The sequence below is a fragment of the Rattus norvegicus genome, chromosome 5 (assembly GCF_021556685.1).
Source record: "Rattus norvegicus strain SHRSP/BbbUtx chromosome 5, alternate assembly SHRSP_T2T, whole genome shotgun sequence".
Lineage (NCBI taxonomy): Eukaryota > Metazoa > Chordata > Mammalia > Rodentia > Muridae > Rattus > Rattus norvegicus.
This window is the reverse complement of record NC_141538.1, coordinates 27,971,941-27,990,894: the sequence shown is the minus strand read 5'-3', so window position 1 is coordinate 27,990,894 and position 18,954 is coordinate 27,971,941. Positions and strand designations below refer to the sequence as shown.

The window sequence follows — 18,954 nt, the reverse complement described above, 5'->3', positions numbered from 1 at the left end:
CTCCTTGGGGTGTTCTATAGGAAACCGTTTGAGCCTACCTTGCTTCTTTTTCTTGTCTTCCTCTTCTGTCCTTCCTGTCAACTGAACATTTTGGGTTAGATATTCTTTAAAACAGTGTTCTCTGTTTGTTGTGTACCTATGTTTCTTACAACTGCTGCTTTTGTATACTTTTGTATACTTTTGCTGTCAGTATACCTGAATTGCAAACTGATCCTGCTGCCATCCCTTCTAAGATGTCTGGGTTTGTTCATGTATTCATACTTTCAGAAACAGTTCTTAAGGATTTCTCTATGGTGGGTCAAGTGCCAAACTACTGGGTATCAATGATGCTAAGGTCAGTTCTCTCCTTGTTGGAACAGGCCTGCAAGGGGAAGAGGGTCAGAAAGTAATGAGAAAGTTGAGTGCTGTTCATACATCCACATTAACAGTATGAGGAGTGCTTCCTCCTCCCCGTCCTCCCTCTCCTCCCCTTCCTCCTCCTCCTCCACTCCTCCATCCTTCCTCCTCCTCCTCCCCCTCCTCCACTCCTCCATCCTTCCTCCTCCTCCTCCCCCTCCTCCACTCCTCCATCCTTCCTCCTCCTCCCCCTCCCCCTCCTCTTCCTCCCTTTCGTCTTCTTCCTCCCTCTCCTCCTCCTCTTCCCCCCTCTTCCTCCTGCTCCTCCTCCTACTACTACTTCTACTTCTAGAAATAAAATATAGGCACAGAAAAGGTATTCTTTTTTGATGAAGGATCATAAATGACTTCGCTTTAAGTTAGGATCACAGGTAGTGAGATAGATGATCCTTTAACAGAAGTCGTGGAAGAGTTTGCCAAATAGACAAAACACCCCAAAAAAGTCAAGTATGCAGTTTTGCAGCATATTTTGAAGCTGCATATAGGAAATGTAGGCTTCACAGATAAGTGTCAGAGGATGAAAACAGAGCTAGGGGGCCAACTTGGGAAGGATGCTGGTCCAGGAAGCACAACAGTGAAGAAACTCAAGGTAGATACTATTCCCTCAAATAAGTAAAGCATTTCAGGGGGGTTTGTGGGACATGTTCACACAGTTAATTTAATGCCTATCTTTAATTAGTAATCACGTATATCAAAGTGGCAGCCGCAGATAGAAGCAGATTCCCTGTCTCTCTGTGTGGCTTCTGTCTTCACGTAGACTCCTTTGTCTGGGTGCCAATGCCTAGGTCTTACGTTGCACTGGTCTTTTGGGTGTGCTGTGCGTTCATCCTCTGCAAACCTTACGATCACTGAGCATGTGCGTGGACTCCGTTGGCTCTTGCAGCAAGCTTGGCATCAGTAAGTAGGCTCCATCTTTGCACAGGCAGACTTCGAAGCAGCCTTGCACCTTCAGCCCACCAGAGTCTAGAAAATTCAGGTTTTGCTAATACACGAATTGGTATTTTGTGACACCAGACTTTAGTGTGTCTGCCCTTTTGCTTAAAATGTAAGCAGCTAACAAGAGAGGTACAGCTTACTGATTGCCTTCATTTTCTGTGCTGTCATGGGGATAAAATATTTTGACGAAAGCCACTTAAAGGGTAAGGGATTGTTTCAGCTCACGCTTAAGCTGGAAGTCCATCATTGCGGAGGAAGTCACAGCAACAGGAGCAAGGCACACTACATCTGCAGTAAAAAAAAAAAAAAAGGCACGCATGCAATGCATGCACTCAGTACTGAGTTACAGAGTAATTACGTCTTCCTCTGCCTAGAGGACTACCCTTACCTGGGTATAGCTATGGTTTCTGTCATTCCCAAGACCATTCCACTTCTTCCCAGATATATTACTATTACTCCTTCCCTACCATGTATAACTGTGGGCTGAACATCTCTAATCTCAAAGTCAGAAATGATGCAGGCTCCAAAACATTGTTGTGCACTGATAGAATTCCACAGGCAGAAAATCCCATATCCGATGTGATGCATATCATTCAAAACACAGGATCACTCAACTTGTGTGTGTGTGTGTGTGTGTGTGTGTGTGTGTGTGTACACATGTGTAATGTATGCATACATGAAACAGATGAAAGATTTCTTATCCTAAGTATTTTGTACACAGAACATGTACTTACCTTTCTAGTTTTCCCTTTAATATCTTTTTCCCCAGTAACACTTTCTGTGGTTAGGATAAGTGCTTTGCAATGGCTGTGTACTGAAGTCTTTGTCTCCAGCTCGTGGTACTACTGGGAGATGACAGAGCCTTTAAGAGGTGGAGAGGACTGGATACAGAAAATGTGGTACATCTACACAATGGAATATTACTCAGCTATCAAAAACAATGACTTTATGAAATTCATAGGCAAATGGTTGGAACTGGAAAATATCATCCTGAGTGAGGTAACCCAATCACAGAAAAACACACATGGTATGCACTCATTGATAAGTGGCTATTAGCCCAAATGCTTGAATTACCCTAGATGCCTAGAACAAATGAAACTCAACACGGATGATCAAAATGTGAATGCTTCACTCCTTCTTTAAAAGGGGAACAAAAATACCCTTGGCAGGGAAGAGAGAGGCAAAGATTAAAACAGAGACTGAAGGAACACCCATTCAGAGCCTGCCCCACATGTGGCCCATACATATACAGCCACCCAATTAGACAAGATGGATGAAGCAAAGAAGTGCAGGCCGACAGGAGCTGGATGTAGATCGCTCCTGAGAGACACAGCCAGAATACAGCAAATACAGAGGCGAATGCCAGCAGCAAACCACTGAACTGAGAATAGGACGCCCGTTGAAGGAATCAGAGAAAGAACTGGAAGAGCTTGAAGGGGCTCGAGACCCCATATGAACAACAATGTCAAGCAACCAGAGCTTCCAGGGACTAAGCCACTACCTAAAGACTATACATGGACTGACCCTGGACTCTGACCTCATAGGTAGCAATGAATATCCTAGTAAGAGCACCAGTGGAAGGGGAAGCCCTGGGTCCTGCTAAGACTGAACCCCCGTGAACTAGTCTATGGGGGGAGGGCGGCAATGGGGGGAGGGTGGGGAGGGGAACACCCATAAGGAAGGGGAGGGGGGAAGGGTTTGTTTGCCCGGAAACCGGGAAAGGGAATAACACTCGAAATGTATATAAGAAATACTCAAGTTAACAAAAAAACAAATGTAAATAAGAAATACTCAAGTTAATAAAAAAATAAAATAAAATAAAAAAGAGGTGGAGCCTCATGGAAGTAGGTCAGCTGACTTAAAGGATCCTGGGATTCCCAGCCCCTCCTCATCCTCCTTTGCTTTCTGTTGCTCAAAGTGAGCAACTTCTTCCTCTTTGTGCTCATGGAGTACTGCTTCAGCCCAGAACTGAAATCTATTGAACATGGACTAAGACCTCTGAAAACGTATGCCAAAACTAACCTTGCCATCATATAAGTTCAGCATCTGGTTTATCGTGCAGTAATGGAACACTAACTTTACACAAGGCTCTAGCTTCCTTCTAAAAATATCCTGTTGAAATTCCAAGCACGATCATGACCTTTAGAAGGTTAAGACTTTGGATTTTCTCTACTTGGTGACTAATGTAAGATAGCCTAGTCAGTGTTCACTGCAGGGCCTTGTAGATGTTCTCCCAACATATGGTGTCATTTCCTATTGGTAGGATTGGCATTTGTTGACATTTGAAGGAATTGGAGCTTTGTTTTGGACATTCTTGGATCAACAAGATTTCTTTGAATAATGCAGTAGCATAAACCACCTGCATTTCAGAAAGATTCTCAGACTTGTATGACACTGTAGGCATAGAAAACAGGTAGAAATGTCTTAATTTTTCATTTGTTTTTATTGGAGAAATTGTTTTGCTTGTTGTCTGAGTGAAGGAGTTCATGTGAAATGTGAAGATTCTGGGTCTTTTGTAGGTGGCCAGCTTCTCCGATATACATTTTCTATGACCTAAAGGGAAATGAAAAAAACAATCATGACTAATTTTTCCATGCCTTCTACTGTTCTTGTCCTTTTTAATTGTATTTGTCTTGATACCTCAACTATAGCATAGTAAAGGAAGCAAGGATTTGAAGTGTAACAGTCACATTTGCTTGTACTTCTGGATAAAGACCTGTATCAACAGCAATTGGAAAATAGAAGTCTCCGCTGTAACATAGACAGAGTTCTAACAAACCATCTTAAGCGATCCAAATTCAACAAAAATAACCATCCTTCCCAATCCCCTATGTGATTACTTTGAAAGGCTCAGTGGCTGGTCATGATGGTGCAGGTCTATAATCTGAGCTACTCAGACAACTGAGGGAGAAGGATTACAACTTCAGAACGTGCCTGGGATGTAGAATGAGTAATGAGTTCAAATCTGTCTTTGAGGAATTAATGATATCAAGCCTCAAAAATTGAAAGTAAGAAGAAAGGAATATAGGTCAGTGGTGGAGCGTGTTCCTAGCATGTGTTAGACTTGGGATTCAATCCCTGGGCCATGGGAGGTGGGGTGGGGAACGAACTCTAGTAAACTGATTAAATTGAGGAAAACCAGACACAGGGGCTTTCTGAGACTGAAGAGGCCTTAAGAGAACCAGACAAAGCTCTTGTTTGTAGATGAGAACATTGAGGCACAGGGAACGAGAGAAAGTTTGCCTGCTCTTGTCTGCTCTCAGGACCAGAATCATCATTCCTGTAACTTGTTCATATGCCTCCAGAATAAGTATGGGGTGAAAGTTTACAACTGAGAAAACTTCCCTATGTTTATAAACATTCAAAAATAAAACTAACCATGATAGGCTAAAACCTGAATTTCAGTATGAAAAATGGGGCAGACTATTTTCTTGGTAGTGGGTGCTATGAGGTTTTAATATTTTCTGTGTGTTTATGCTGTTATGGAAATATTGTGGGACTACGGTGGTTACATATGACTCTTTCTAAAAATGAGATGTTTTATTTATTTACATTTCAAACGTTACCCCCTTTCCTGGTTTCCCCTCTGGAAACCCTCTATGCCATCCTACCCACCCTTGCTTCTATGGGGATACTCCCCCATCCACCTACCCACTCCTACCTCCCCACCTGCATTTCCCTGCACTGGGGCATCAGCCTTCCCAGGACCAAGGGCCTCTCCTTCCATTGATGTCCAACAAGGCCATCCTCTGCTACCTATGCAGCTGGAGCAATGGGTGCATCCCTGTGTACTCTTTGGTTGGTTTAGTCCCTGACAGCTCAGGTTGATCTAGTTGGTTAATATTGTTGTTCTTCCTATGGGTTGCAAACCCCTTCACCTCCTTCAGTCCTTTCTCTAACTCCTCCACTGGGGACCCTGTTCTCAGTCCAAAGGTTAGCTACAAGCATCCACCTCTGTATTTGTCAGGCTCTGGCAGAGCCTCTTAGGAGACAGCTATATCAGGTTCCTGTCAGCATGCACTTCTTGGCATCTGCAATAGTGTCTGGGTTTGGTGACTGTATGTGGGATGGATCCCCAAGTGGGGCAGTCTTTGAATGGCCTTTCCTTCAGTCTCTGCTACACACTTTGTCTCCATATTTCTTCCCTTGAGTATTTTGTTCCCCCTTGTATGAAAGACTGAAGACCACACTTTGGTCTTCCTTCTTCTTGAACTTCATGTGGTCTGTGAATTGTATCTTGGGTATTCCGAGCTTTGGGGCTAATATCCACATCTCAGTGAGTGCATACCATGTGTGTTCTTTTGTGACTGGATTACCTCAAGATGATATTTTCTAGTTTCATCCATTTGCCTAAGAATTTCATGAAGTCATTGGTTTTAATAGCTGAGTAGTACTCCATTGTATAGATGTACCACATATTCTGTATCCATTCCTCTGTTGAAGGACATCTGGGTTCTTTCCAGCTTCTGGCTATTATAAATAATGCTGCTATGAACTTTGTGGAATATTGTGGAGCATGTGTCTTTGTTGTATGTTGAAGCATCTTTTGGGTATATGCCCAAGAGTGGTATAGTTGGGATGTCAGTACTATGTCCAATTTTCTGAGGAACCACCAGATTTACTAGACAAAGTTGCCCACTCTCCCTACCTGTTCAATATAGTATTTGAAGTCCTATCCAGTGCAATTAGACAACAAAAGGAGGTCAAAGGGATACAAATTAATGTCACTATTTGCAGATAATAGTATACTTAAGTGATCCAAAAACTTCCACTAGATAACTCCTAAACCTGATAAACAACTTCAGCAAAGTGTCTGGATATAAAATTAACTCAATCAGTAGACTTCCTCTACTCAAAGGATAAACAGGCTCAAAAAAGAAATTAGGGAAATGACACGCTTCACAATAGTCGCAAATAATGAAAAAGACCTTGGTGTTACTCTAACTAAGCAAGTGAAAGATCTATATGACAAGAACTACAAGTTTCTGAAGAAAGAAATTGAAGATCTCAGAAGATGGAAAGATCTCCCATGCTCATGGATTGGCAGGATTAATATAGTAAAAATGGCCATCATGCTGAAAGCAATCTATAGATTCAATGTAATCCCCGTCAAAATTTCATCTCAATTCTTCATAGAGTTAGAAAGAGCAATTTGCAAATTCATTTGGAATAAAACCTAGGATATTGAAAACTATCCTCAATAATAAAAGACCTTCTGGGGGAATTACCATCCCTAACCTCAGGTTGTATTACAGAGTAATAGTGATAAAACCTGCATGGTATTGGTACAGAGACAGGTAGATCAGTGGAATAGAATTGAAGACCCAGAAATGAACCCATATACCTATGACCACTTGATCTTTGACCAAGGAGCTAAAACCACCCGGTGGAAAAAAGATAGCATTTTTAGCAAATGGTGCTGGTTTAACTGGAGATCAGCATGTAGAAGAATGCAAATCGATCCATTCTTATTGCCCTGAACAAATCTTAAGTGCTAGTGGATCAAGGACCTCCACATAAAACCATATACACTCAAACTAATAGAAGAAAAAGTGGGGAAGAGCCTTGTACACATGAGCATAGGGGAAATTTTCTTGAACAGAATACCAATGACTTATGTTCTAAAATCAACAATAGACAAATGGGACCTCATAAAATTACAAAGCTTCTTAAGGCCAAGGACACTGCCATTAGGACAAAACGGCAACCAACAGATTGGGAAAAGATCTTTAGCAATACTACATCTGAGAGGGCTAATATCTAATATAAATTAAGAACTCAAGAAGTTAGACTCCAGAGAACAATATAACCCTGTTAAAAAATGGGGTATAAGTGAACTAGACTGTTGGGGGGAGGGCGGCAATGGGGGGAGGGTGGGAAGGGGAACACCCATAAGGAAGGGGAGGGGGGAGGGGAATGTTTGCCCTGAAACCGGGAAAGGGAATAACACTCGAAATGTATATAAGAAATACTCAAGTTAATTTAAAAAATGGGGTATAGAGCTAAGGAGAATTCTCTGCTGAGGAATATTGAATGGCTGAGAAGCACCTAAAGAAATGTTCAACATCCTTAGTCATCAGGAAAATGCAAATCAAAACAACCCTGCGATTCTACCTCACACCAGTCAGAATGACTGAGATAAAAAACTCAGGTGTCAGCAGATGCTGGTGAGGATGTGGAGAAAGAGGAACACTCCTCCATTGTTGGTGGGATTGCAAGCTGGTACAATCACCATGTCAACGTTTTCTATGGTACCTTCTGCCCCTGAGATTCTCTCTTCTGTCTCTTGTATTCTGTTGGTGATGCTTGCATCTATGACTCCTGATCTCTTTTCTAGGTTTTCTGTCTCTGGGGTTGTCTCCTTTTGTGATTTCTTTATTGTTTCTATTTCCATTTTTAGATCCTGGATGGTTTTGTTCAGTTCCTTCACCTGTTTGGTTGTGTTTTCCTGTAATTTTTTAAGGGGTCTTTGTGTTTCCTCTCTAAGCACTTCTGTTTACCTGGGTTGTCCTGCATTTCTTTAAGGGAGTTATTTATGTCTTTCATTATCATGAGGTGCTTTTAAATCTGAATCTTGCTTTTGCAGTGTGTTGTCATATCCAGGACTTGCTGTGGTGAGAGAACTGGGTTCTGATGATGCCAAGTGGCCTTGGTTTCTCTTCTTAGGTTCTTGTCCTTGCCTCTGACCATCTGCTTATCTCTGGTGTTAGCTGGTCTTGCTGTCTCTGACAGAGCATGTCTTTCCTGTGAGCCTATAGGTGTGACAGTACTCTCAGGAGACCAGCTCCCTATGGGAATTTGAGTCCAGAGAGCTGTGCCACAGGGTTAACTCCAAGGTGGAGATGGAGACTGGAAGGATCCTGTCCCCCATGTGACTCTTTTACTGAGCATTTTATCTTTCCACAGACTGTTCTGGCCATTCCAGACTGCTAATAATTTTTTCTTTTAAATAAATCTCATATTAACTTAAAGTTCATGCCTGGTGACACAGAGGACATGGGGCAAAGCTACAGAGCCTGCAGGGAAGCCCACCATCTGGGGCTCAAATGGCTTTCCTGGAGGCCCCCTCTCCCTCTGCCGACATGGGAAATGCCAGTCTTCACCGAGATGATAAGGCGGGAACAATGTGCAGCCGAGAAGTTGCATTGTTTGCCAATATTTCCCATCTCTTTTGAAAACAAGTTCTCATTAACTGAGAACTCGGAGCGAATAGAGGGGATGGGGGAAGACCGGAGCAGTCATTTTTGTGATATAAACAGTGGGATTAAAGGTACTTACAGTTTCAGCTTCTGGGGAGAGATGAGTGAAGATGGCCTTGGGTCATAAATAATAACCGACTTATCAATGCCCAGCCCCAGAATTCGCATACTTGCCTGCTCTGGGGAGCAGAATAGCTCCAGTTTTTCAGGAGGTGCCTCCCCTGCATGTTGATCACTTCCCCCGTGTCTCCGGAGGTCAGGCACCCTCCTCGGGTGTGCACTCTCCTGAGCCATTCTGTTCTATTTCTGTTTGTGTTCATTTCAGGCAGCCGACCTGGCTCCAAACCTATGTTCATGGAGATGATGAAGGGTTAGAACTCAGGCATACGGGCCCATCCTTTACTCCTATCCTCTGTCCTGGGGAGAAGCAGGAGGCTAAGGGCTTTGTTTCTGGTCTACTGCCTCTGAGCCAACTGTTGGTAAACGCTTAGACTTACAGTCACACGAAACAAAACAAACAGATAAAACAAAAACTGTAGATTGTGGCTCAGTGTGAAAAATGTATCTATTAAAGCCCCATGGTCTGCTGAAGACCAACCCGCAGAGACATATCCTTCCAGGGTCCCACAGAAGGGAAGAGCTATGGAGCCCAAAGTAAGGGACCCAGCAGAGCAATGGAAAAGAACAATTACAAGGAGTGGGTTAGGGTCGGAGTGGGGTGTGGTTACCTGTGCCAGATAAGTCAGGAAGATCCAGGACCAATAAAACAAGAAAGAAAAGAGCAAGTGGGCTGTGGAGACAGCATAGCATTAACAGCCAAGGGCCAACATGGGCTCCATGGCAGGACTTGGGTTAAATGCTGCACTCATGGCATTAATCTCCCCCAACACAATTCTAAAGCAGAAAAGTGAGACTCGGGGTTAGAACCCTTCATGCATGAGTGTGTGCATGCTTGTGTGTGTGTGTGTGTGTGTGTGTGTGTGTGTGTGTGTGTGTGTGTGTGTGCGTGCGTGTGCGTGTGCGTGCTGTGATGGAGTCAAACCTTAGACCTTTACTGTTAAGCTCTCTCCCTCTGGAAGGCCTGTGTTTATCCATGTGGTAGTGAGGAAGCAGAGTACTGAGAGGTGTCATCGTGAGAGGAACGGAGAGAGGAGGGTGAGAGGAAGTGGGTAGGCTGGGTTTGGATGGGTTGGTCGGTCTGCTGTAAAGCGACAGAGACTTTAACATCGTTACATCTTCACAGAGCCCAAGAACAGGTAGCGAGGGAGACACAGAGAAGATTCATCTCTCAGGCAGAGGATGAGGATATGTGGGTATATACATGGCCCCTTGGGAAACAGAGTCTCTCTTGCTTTGTCCCACCCAGAACTAGGTTAAGGTTAATAAGTTTGTTAACTTTAGTGTAAAAAGAATTGAGTTCATCTTTAGGTTGTTCTCTTTTGTGTCCCATTTCCAGCTGTAAGTCCCTCCCTTCTCTATCTGGAAGCTTCTGCTTTACCCTTCATGCTTCTGCCTTTGGCAAGCTGGGCTCTCAAGACATTCCATGTGCCTTAGTATTCCCGGGGTACTGGCGAGTGTGCACCAGCAGGCTCGCCCTTACATTTGCACAGTCTGATGCCTTCAGGAGAAAGGCACCCAAAGCCATGTGTAAATAAACGATAAACTGCAGCTTGGGCTTAAGACATGGAGTGTGTCTCTGCAGAGCTCTACAGCTTGGGCTTAGTAAGTACAGGGATGAATATGATACTAGAGGTTAAATGGGGGAGGAGAGATTGTTAAAGAGATGTGCCTGGCGGAGGAGAGAAGGGGAGGGAAGAAGACAGAAGCCTCAGGAAGGAGGAGGAGATGGGGAGAGAGCTACGAGACTGAGCAGCAAGGGATGCTCTATCAGTCACATGGCTTTGAATGAAAGCATAGCAGTGTTTCCAGCCTAGAGACATAAGGAAAGACGTTTCATGTAAAACTGGCACAAGAAATGGTGCTAAGAATAGGAAGAAAGGAGCCTGCAGTATTCTCATTTGGCTGAAGCGTAGAATCTGTGGGGTAGTTGAGGCTTCCTGTGATAGGTTTTTCTGTCAAGTATGAGTATAGCTCGAGGCATGCCAAGGCAGTGGCAACACGAGGATGAAGATCTCTGGCTACAAGTCACCAGAACGGATCTAACAACATTAAGATTTTAATCAACCAACGAGTGCACACTGTTGGAAAGGTTCACCCACTGATTTCTTGAAAATGGTGTCCACATCCTGTTTGTACAAAGGGAATTTCTGTGCCATGTAGTCCAGGATATCCCGCAGGATGGCAGCATCTCCCTAGGTGTTACCGGCTCTGTGCTCACTGGTTGAAAGTGAACTGGGATATTCTCCCTCCTGCATTTACATGCTGGACAGCAAAATAATGGCACTGACAAAAAGCAAATTAAATGGAAATTCTCTCTCTCTCTCTCTCTCTCTCTCTCTCTCTCTCTCTCTCTCCTTTCAGTTAAGAAGAAGAAGCCCAAACTTCTAAATAAATTTGATAAAACAATTAAAGCCGAGCTGGACGCTGCAGAAAAGCTCCGGAAAAGGGTAGGCTGATATTTTTTGCTTTGCACAAAAATGTACAATGGTTTTCTTGTTAGAAACCTGGGAATCGCAGGATAAAGTATAATAAGTATAATAATGATGACAAGAATGGCAACGATAGTAAAAGTAAAAGACATTATCATCTGTGACTTTCTCGGCACCTCAACCCATTTCCGACAGAACTGCACCCAGGGGCCACAGAGGAAGAGGAACGAACCACAGGACCTCTGACCTGGGGTCAGCCCAGCTCCGTGGAATTCTAATTACATGGAATCCATAACCACTTGGCTACTGTAGGCTTCAGTGTCCTCGCTTATAAAAACGAAAGTGATGTATATTTACTAGTGTCCAAAATCCGTCTTGCTTTTTGTTAAGCTCAAATTAGAAGAAATCATATCACTGCCATGCGTTGTGTTCCCACCACCAGCTCATTCTGTGGCATGTCAGTGCAGACACAAAAAGTCTCACCCAGCACCTGTGACCCATGAAGTGTCACAGGCTTGGAATTTTCCTCACTTAGGTAAGTGCAGCTCATGACAACTCTGCCCTGTCATCAAGGAATTGTAGTGTCCTGCTTTCTCACCAGATGGCCCAGCTTTTGAAAACAATGAATTAACATTATATTGAAGTCTTTATCTCCCTGAGTCTGGTCATAATCATGTAATAAATTGTAATAATAATGTAACCCATGGTATATTTATTATACTGTAATTAGAATCTTTCGTTTTCTGTTTGCTTCTCTTTTTTTTAAGACTTATTCATTTTATTTATATGAGTACACTATAGCTGTTTTCAGACACACCAGAACAAGGTATTGGATCCCATTACAGATGGTTGTGAGCCACCATGTGGTTGCTGGGAATTGAACTCAGGACCTCTGGAAGAGCAGTCAGTGCTCTCAACCGCCGAGCCATCTCTCCAGCCCTCTTTGATTATATTTTAGAGTCTGTTCTAGATACATAGTTTTTCTGGCGTGTGCGTTTCTATTGAGCAGCCGTTAGCTACAAAGAGGTGGACAAAAGGCACACAAGCCAGGAGACAGCAGGATGAAGAGTACACATGTTAGGGATAGAAGTGGGATACGTTTGCACTTCTTACAACAGTAGCAGAAGCAAAAGGCCTCTGTGACCAGCATTGGACAGGACCTCGCAGATGAACTTTGGCCCACCCTGGTTACCAGCAGACAGAAACACCGACTCCAGAGGATGCTGCCAAGGGTGACAATTCACTGTACTGAGATTTTTGTCAATAGAATGGTTTCTGCATTCATTTTGTTTCACTTCATAAAGCGAAGCCATCTATGGTTTTTGTTGTTTTTGGGGGGTGTGGTGGGCAGAGGAATTTGTGTTTCTTAATCCAAAGGAGTCAGTGACCATCTTCCCCCTTCTCAAAATGATTCCTTCACCTTCTCTATCCTAGATTACACATGCAAACATGAGGAGGCTGTAGGCACAGGTGTCTTTGGGGCCAAAACATCAATAAAGGACTCTATAGAAATAGTTTTCTGTGGTTATAATGGGGGAAAAAGTGGGCTGAGTTACTAAGGCGCTCATTAGGACTTAAAGTGCTGGCCCTGTTGACAGCATTTCCTCCAGTCTTGCTCATTTGGAGAAATGATGGTGTTTTCCTGTAGGAGCTCTGTGAGCCTGTCACAGGTCAGTAAAGAGGCAGGAACCACAGCCACATGGGACCTTCTCTCCAGATGTGTTGTGACAGAACCATCAACATAATTAAATCTTGTTTGCATTGGTTTTTATAGCTAGCATTTTCAAAGGATACAACTTAGTGGACAAGATCATGGATGGTTGAGTTAAGGTGCCCAGATGGTGAGGACAGCCTCATCTATGCACACATCCAAATTCTGCCCTGTAAGGAAGCATAGGCTTACTTTTTTGTTTCATCCAAAAATGTATAAAAATCATATCACATTTGAATAATCAAAAATGTAAAGCTTTAAAGGTGCATTGATTTATTCCTTGATTTCATGATATGCATTTGTGTGTGTGCACATGTGTGCATGGGCCTACCCTGAAGGCACAGACTATGATGATCTGAGGACAACTTGCTGGCATCAGATTTGGATTGTCAGGCCTGCTGGCAAGTGCCTTAGCTTACTGACTCATCTTCTTGTCACTGAGACATTGAATTGTTAAAAATAACATGTGTTATTTAAGACTTTCCTTTATCCTCACCCCCAAGGCACACTGGGAGTTGACATGACCTCATGAAATACATTCATTTCCTTTTTGGAATTCTTTTTATAATGGTATTATGTATGTTGTTGTCAGTGGTGGTTGTTTGTTTGGTTGGTTGGTTTATAGGTGAGGGTAGTAAGAAACTATAACAAAACCATGCTAGAATGAAAACAGGAAAGGTTACACACCCTACAAGCTTTGAATCATGCTGCAGACAAAGACACTTCCACTTCCTTGGAGGCAGAATGAGAGAAAGCAAAGCGACTAGAATATATGTTCAGTGTAATGGCCGTCTGCACCAAGCCCATAATATAAGGCTCTGCTGTACATGTGGATGAGCAGTGAAGGGTCTTGACTCCACACTTCCCACATCACTCCAGTGGATTCTGCCATCCACCTGGCTTTACGCCACAACAGCATGGCCCAAGTATGCATCGATCCCGTGAGCGGTCTATGTATAAGTAAGCTACATTGAGAGACACACATCATTTTTAGGCAATTCATTATAAATCTCTGTGTGCTTTTAAAATGAGAGTATGCATGGAGGAGGAAGAGTGTTTGTAGCTAGAAAAGATCTCAAAGAAAAGAAGTTGACTGAAAACAGACAGGTTAACATGACAGTCAACCCACGTGTGAACAGCTATGCTGATTCCCAATGGTGGTCACACAGCCTGTGGCTTGAGGTGATCCAAAGAATGCCTAGGAGAGCCAAAATAGGATGCTACTTTTGCCAAAGAGGAACAATATGCTGTAAAATCTGTTATAAATCTGGTACTCCAAAAAGTGGCTTGAGCAATTAATGTAGGATATGAAATCAGCTGAAGAGGGTCCACCAAAAGATAACAAACTGGAGCCCCTGGACTCTTAAAGATCTAGAGGTCGAGATTACACTGGAGTCTCTCTCCATTTTGTCCCTCAGTGTAGTCATGTTTGCTGAAAAGAGGAGAAACTTGATACAGACAAAGCAGAACAAGGCACACAGAGAGGATTTGATGGCAGTAGGAGTGTTGGGGCCACAAATCAAGGAACACTGGCAAGAAGAAAGGAGTGAACTTCCCTTCCCTGGGGTCTCTGGAAAAAGCACGGTCTTAGCAGTATTTTTATTTGAGCCCAGAAGAAGCGATTTTTGGCATCTACTTGCTCAGAACTGTGGGAGAACAAATTTCTCTCGTTTTCAGGCACCAGAGTTATGCTGGTATGGTCCTGCATGAATAGGAAATTAAACCTGTATTGGTAGACTCGAAAATGATCTTCTCAGAAGATAATTCTGTTTTCCTGAGATCTACAAATGGTACCTTGGAAACATCTTAAAAATGGGTCTTTCTTGGTGTGATTTTCATGGGCTATCCGGAAAGGACTCTAATGCGTCATTTCCAGAAAGCTAAACAGAGATTTGATCCAGACAGAAGTAAAGACATCGAGATACAGAGAAAGACCCATGTAGAGACAGAAGAGATTAGAGCAGTGTAGTCACAGGCCAAGGAATGCTGACAGCGATGGGGGCTGGCTTGGCTTGAAGAATCTCCCCTGGAGCCTTTCTTTCTGACACCTTGATTCCAACATCACAAACCCAGTTTCAGCCTTCATTTCTCCAGTCAGGAAATTTGCAGTAATCTGTTACATCCCCCCCCCGTAGGAAATGGATGCTATTTATTTTTAAAGAACCATAGAGAAGGCACTTAAGAGCTCATGCACGCCACAGAGGCAGCCTGTGTTCCACTCAGCCGGACGAGTCAAATCAACCTTGACATCCACCAGAGCGCAGTCCGATGGCCAAGTGGTCCTCACAGACTCGTTGTTTATTCTTTCTGCTTTCCAGACACTTGGAAGCTATGGTGATGTCTCCTTGCCTCTGACAGGCCCAAGGCAGGCATCCTGCTGCAAGGCATCCTGCTGCTAGAAGTGTTTGCCCCCACATATAACTTAGACACCCTAAGAAAGCATGCGGGGACTCTGTAGATTGAGAAAAACGTGGTTATATTCAAGAAAATTCGTTTTTCATCATTATCAGCACACATCATTTTAAAAATTAAGATTGTAACACTCATTACAGTTTTATGTTTGTTACTTAACATAGTTTTTTGTTTGCTTGTTTGTAAGTGGGCTACTCCTGTAGCACTAAACAATTCTTTGGCAACTTATTAAATAACAAAACAGAATTATCTTTATTCAGTGGCGTTGTATTTATGCAGTTGTGCCTACCTAACAGGGTAAAATCGAAGAAGCAGTGAGTGCATTTGAAGAATTGGTTCGAAGGTACCCTCAGAGCCCTCGTGCAAGATACGGCAAAGCACAGGTACCCTGGGCCGTCCGAAATCACAATACTGTTCTGTCCTTCACGTGTCCTACATAATCAGATCATTCACTCTTTTGTGTTTGCTTTTTAGAAATCTGTTCCTCTTATAATTTCTAGATAGTCAGTTTCCCAGGTATATACGTACACCCTTGGGGTGGGGGGTGACAATTTAGTTGGGGCTGTTTTCAGTGCTGTGTGCTGAGTGATCCCATGACATCCAGGTGACTCATCTTGCCATTAGTCCTGTATCAGCACATCTCCCTTCTGTTTGAATTTCCTCGTGGTTTTGATTTCAGGCTCTTTGGAGCTTTTAGACTTCCACTGTGTGACTGAAGAGTATAAATTCTGCCTTGGAGAGACCTTTTGAAATGTGGCATGGACAGCGCTTTGTTTCCCAACAGTTTCTTTGATGTGACTCATGTCTTACCAGCCACCTCCCTTCTCCTTTCTTTCCCTGTCACCTCCTATGCTGTGTTTTGTCATCTTTCAACTCCTGTCACAAGGCTTGCCATACTCACCTGCAACTTCATGAACCCACCTGTGCCAGCCGTGTGTGGTGTGTGTCTGTTTGATAGTCACAAAGGATCACAAAAGAGGATACAGAAATGGATCAACATAAAATGTTTTATTCTATTCCTGACCTAAAGATAGGAAGTGGCTCCCTGGACACTGACACAGGGAAGATGGCAGGAACGGAAGGCAAACCCTGAAGGGAGGTTTAACATGGTCCTTTGGGTGCTTTCCATGAGAAAAGTAAGGGAAGTGGAGTGTTCAGCCCAGCACTGAACAACACTAGCAAGCTGAGCCACAACAATGGCTTCTAGTTGATGAGTGTCTGGCCCTGGCATGACGAAGGCAGAGGATGTGGCTTCCTATGCTGTGGGGCCGGAGAGAAGGCCAGGCCCTGGGCTGCATGGATTGCATATAAAGGCTTGTTTGCTGTTTTGCCCTCTCTCAGACAGCAAGCCCTAGAAATGTTCTGGAGGTTCTGACTATTATAAAACATGGTCAATTTTAAAGTATTCCCAAGACAACAGGAGGAACACCTGAGGCCTACTTACTCTAAGGAAATGTAGTGAGAGTCCACTGTGTGTCAGGCTCTGCTGGGTATTAGCAATATGTTCCTCGGCAAAAATGTACTCACGAAGCTCTACTGTGAAGGAAAGAGGTTGGATAGAGCAAGGAAGTACCAGGCATAGACTTGCAAGTGGTGACCGTTAGAATGAAAGGAAATGGGGGATATGTGAGGTGTTACCATGATCGAGAAAGGGTCACCAGGAAGGTAATATTTGAAGTTTTTCTAAATGAATATATTGTTAAATCTTACGGATATTAAAACTGTATAAACATATTAGGTCATATTGCCTATTAATGCATGCTGTAGGCAAAGGAAGAAGGCAGCAGGTTCTAAGAGCACACTTATTAAGAGCTTTGGTCGCAGGTGATATGAGTTACAGTGACAGGAGCTAGTAGCTGAGATGTGTCAGGGTTATGCAAGGTGCTGTCCAGGTAGAGGGAACAGGTAGACAAAGGTCACCGCTCGGGGCAACTATCTTGGCATCAGAAAGCTGAACCGAAAGAGAGGCATGCTGGGAGCATAGGGCAGACAGGGTCCTAGCGACACCTCACAGCTCTTTTTCTCGGTGCCTGAGGAAGCCTTTGCAGGGTATGACATGTGCAGGTGACTTTTGTAAAGATTGCCTTCATTGCCAGTTGGAAATGGGCTGTGAGAATAGAATCAGAGGCACAGAAAGTAGGGGGCAGTCGAAATGTGGTATGCATGAGAGCTGGTAGCACGTGTGGACTGTGAGTTGGCCATGGAGGGGGACAAGGGCAGAGATAGATTTGAAAGAACTCTAGGTGCAAGGGTCACAGGGAAAGAGTTGACCAGTGACTCCTGGTTTGTTGGGAACAGCTGAGGAGAAGATAATGCCAGCTAACTGACCAAGTGGGACAACGGGTTTGGAGAGGATGGAACTGGCAGTCTGCTTTTGATGTGAAGTTTGCAGTTGCAGTGTGTTTTAGATAGCCGTGTGGAGACCACTGGGTTTATGGAATTTGGAACTCAGAGTAAAGCCAGGGCTGGTAAACAAATCTGTCAAGATGTAAAGCTCCAGCATTCCTCCTAGGGGAAGAAGGAGATGACCAGTCACAGCGAAGCAATGCGAGAGCGCTACAAAAGTTAGTGGAGCAAGGAGAAGCAGATGGTATTCCCTTGTGTGTGACCGTCACAGGTAGTAAAACATCTGCAGGGAAACAGTGGGCCTTGCTCTCATCCTTCTTCAGTTTTTTTTATCCCATTGGAGACTAATTCATTAAATTTTCATTAATTAAATTTACATAAATTAAATTTGTAAGACAGTTAATACAAATAAATATCCCTTGTCCTTGGTACCTACCAGGTTTACTGTGTGGTTTTGGTAAACTAATTGGGTCATATCCCTCCAACCTTTGGAAACTACATAGCTGAGATCCAGAATGTCCAAGCAAGTGATGTGCCTTGTCACTAATATCAAGACCTTTGACTACAGAAAGCCCACTGACAGGAGAGAAAATGGTTGTGCAAATACTAATTATGGAAAAAAGTGTTTTGTACTTTCCAAGTTTTCTCCGTATGTCATTTGAATCATGGTTCCAGGAGCCTCTGGAATGCGGTGATCTCTGTAGGTGCAGCCTTCTTTCACAGGAGGAATTTGAGATGTGGGCCTCGGGCAGTATTTTTTTAATTTCTAAGCCATTATGCCACAGATGTTATTGATATTAACACTAATGTGGCATAAAAAAAGTTAAGCATGATAAATTAAATCTTAATCGAGTAATTTAAAGGAAACTAAATTTATCAGAGTTTTTAAAAGTAAAAGTAGGCAGATTTTTCTTAAGGAGGACTAAACTGTGACTTTCCCACTCTCAGTTAGCAAATTAACCAGACTCTTTGCAGTTTCTCAACAGATACTAAGTGGTCAGCACCAAATCAAATAAAACTACAATGCCTATATTTTCCAGTACCACTGACTGCATCATTATCAATGTATCTTTTTGAAAATCAGTTTCACACAAGTTCTCTAAATAGTGAACACAAAAGTCTTAAATTATGACTTCACCTCATTGTCTTTCACAAGCCATTAGTGGCTCTGAGGTACAAAGTGACATGTCCCCTAGGAAGTTTGAGTGAATTAGTCCATCCACAAAAGGTTGTGTGGCAGAGATGGCCTGGGCACATGGGTTACATGTCTTCCCCTTTTTCCAATCTGACATTAAGAGATTTGATGCCTGTTTCTAAGGATCCTTGAGGGCGGCACTGTCCTTCTGCTAATCCCACACAGTCTTCAGGTCAGTTGGGTAGTTCTGCAGGCCCCGAGCGGCAAGGG

General features: G+C 43.3%; 1 protein-coding gene and 1 long non-coding RNA gene across 9 annotated transcripts in view; one reads left to right on the top strand and one right to left on the bottom strand.

Moving 5' to 3' along the window:
* Positions 1 to 18,954, top strand: part of Asph (aspartate-beta-hydroxylase) — a 212,298-nt gene that overhangs the window by 125,978 nt on the left and 67,366 nt on the right. For 7 of the 8 annotated variants that reach the window (XM_087548657.1, XM_087548654.1, XM_087548658.1 and 4 more), the window contains 2 exons: positions 11,013 to 11,098; positions 15,500 to 15,586. In XM_087548657.1, coding sequence (XP_087404783.1) covers positions 11,013 to 11,098; positions 15,500 to 15,586 — 173 coding nt within the window. Of the gene's footprint in view, positions 1 to 11,012; positions 11,099 to 11,275; positions 12,593 to 15,499; positions 15,587 to 18,954 lie in introns of those variants that run through there. The other variant, XM_087548659.1, reaches the window with a different exon arrangement.
* The window catches only part of LOC120102822 (uncharacterized), a 29,515-nt gene continuing 14,317 nt past the window's right edge, over positions 3,757 to 18,954 (bottom strand). Inside the window, exons 2-3 of the long non-coding RNA XR_015620697.1 lie at positions 8,706 to 8,877; positions 3,757 to 3,885 (exon numbers count right to left, since the gene is read on the bottom strand). This is a non-coding gene — a long non-coding RNA (uncharacterized LOC120102822). The remainder of the gene's footprint in view (positions 3,886 to 8,705; positions 8,878 to 18,954) is intronic.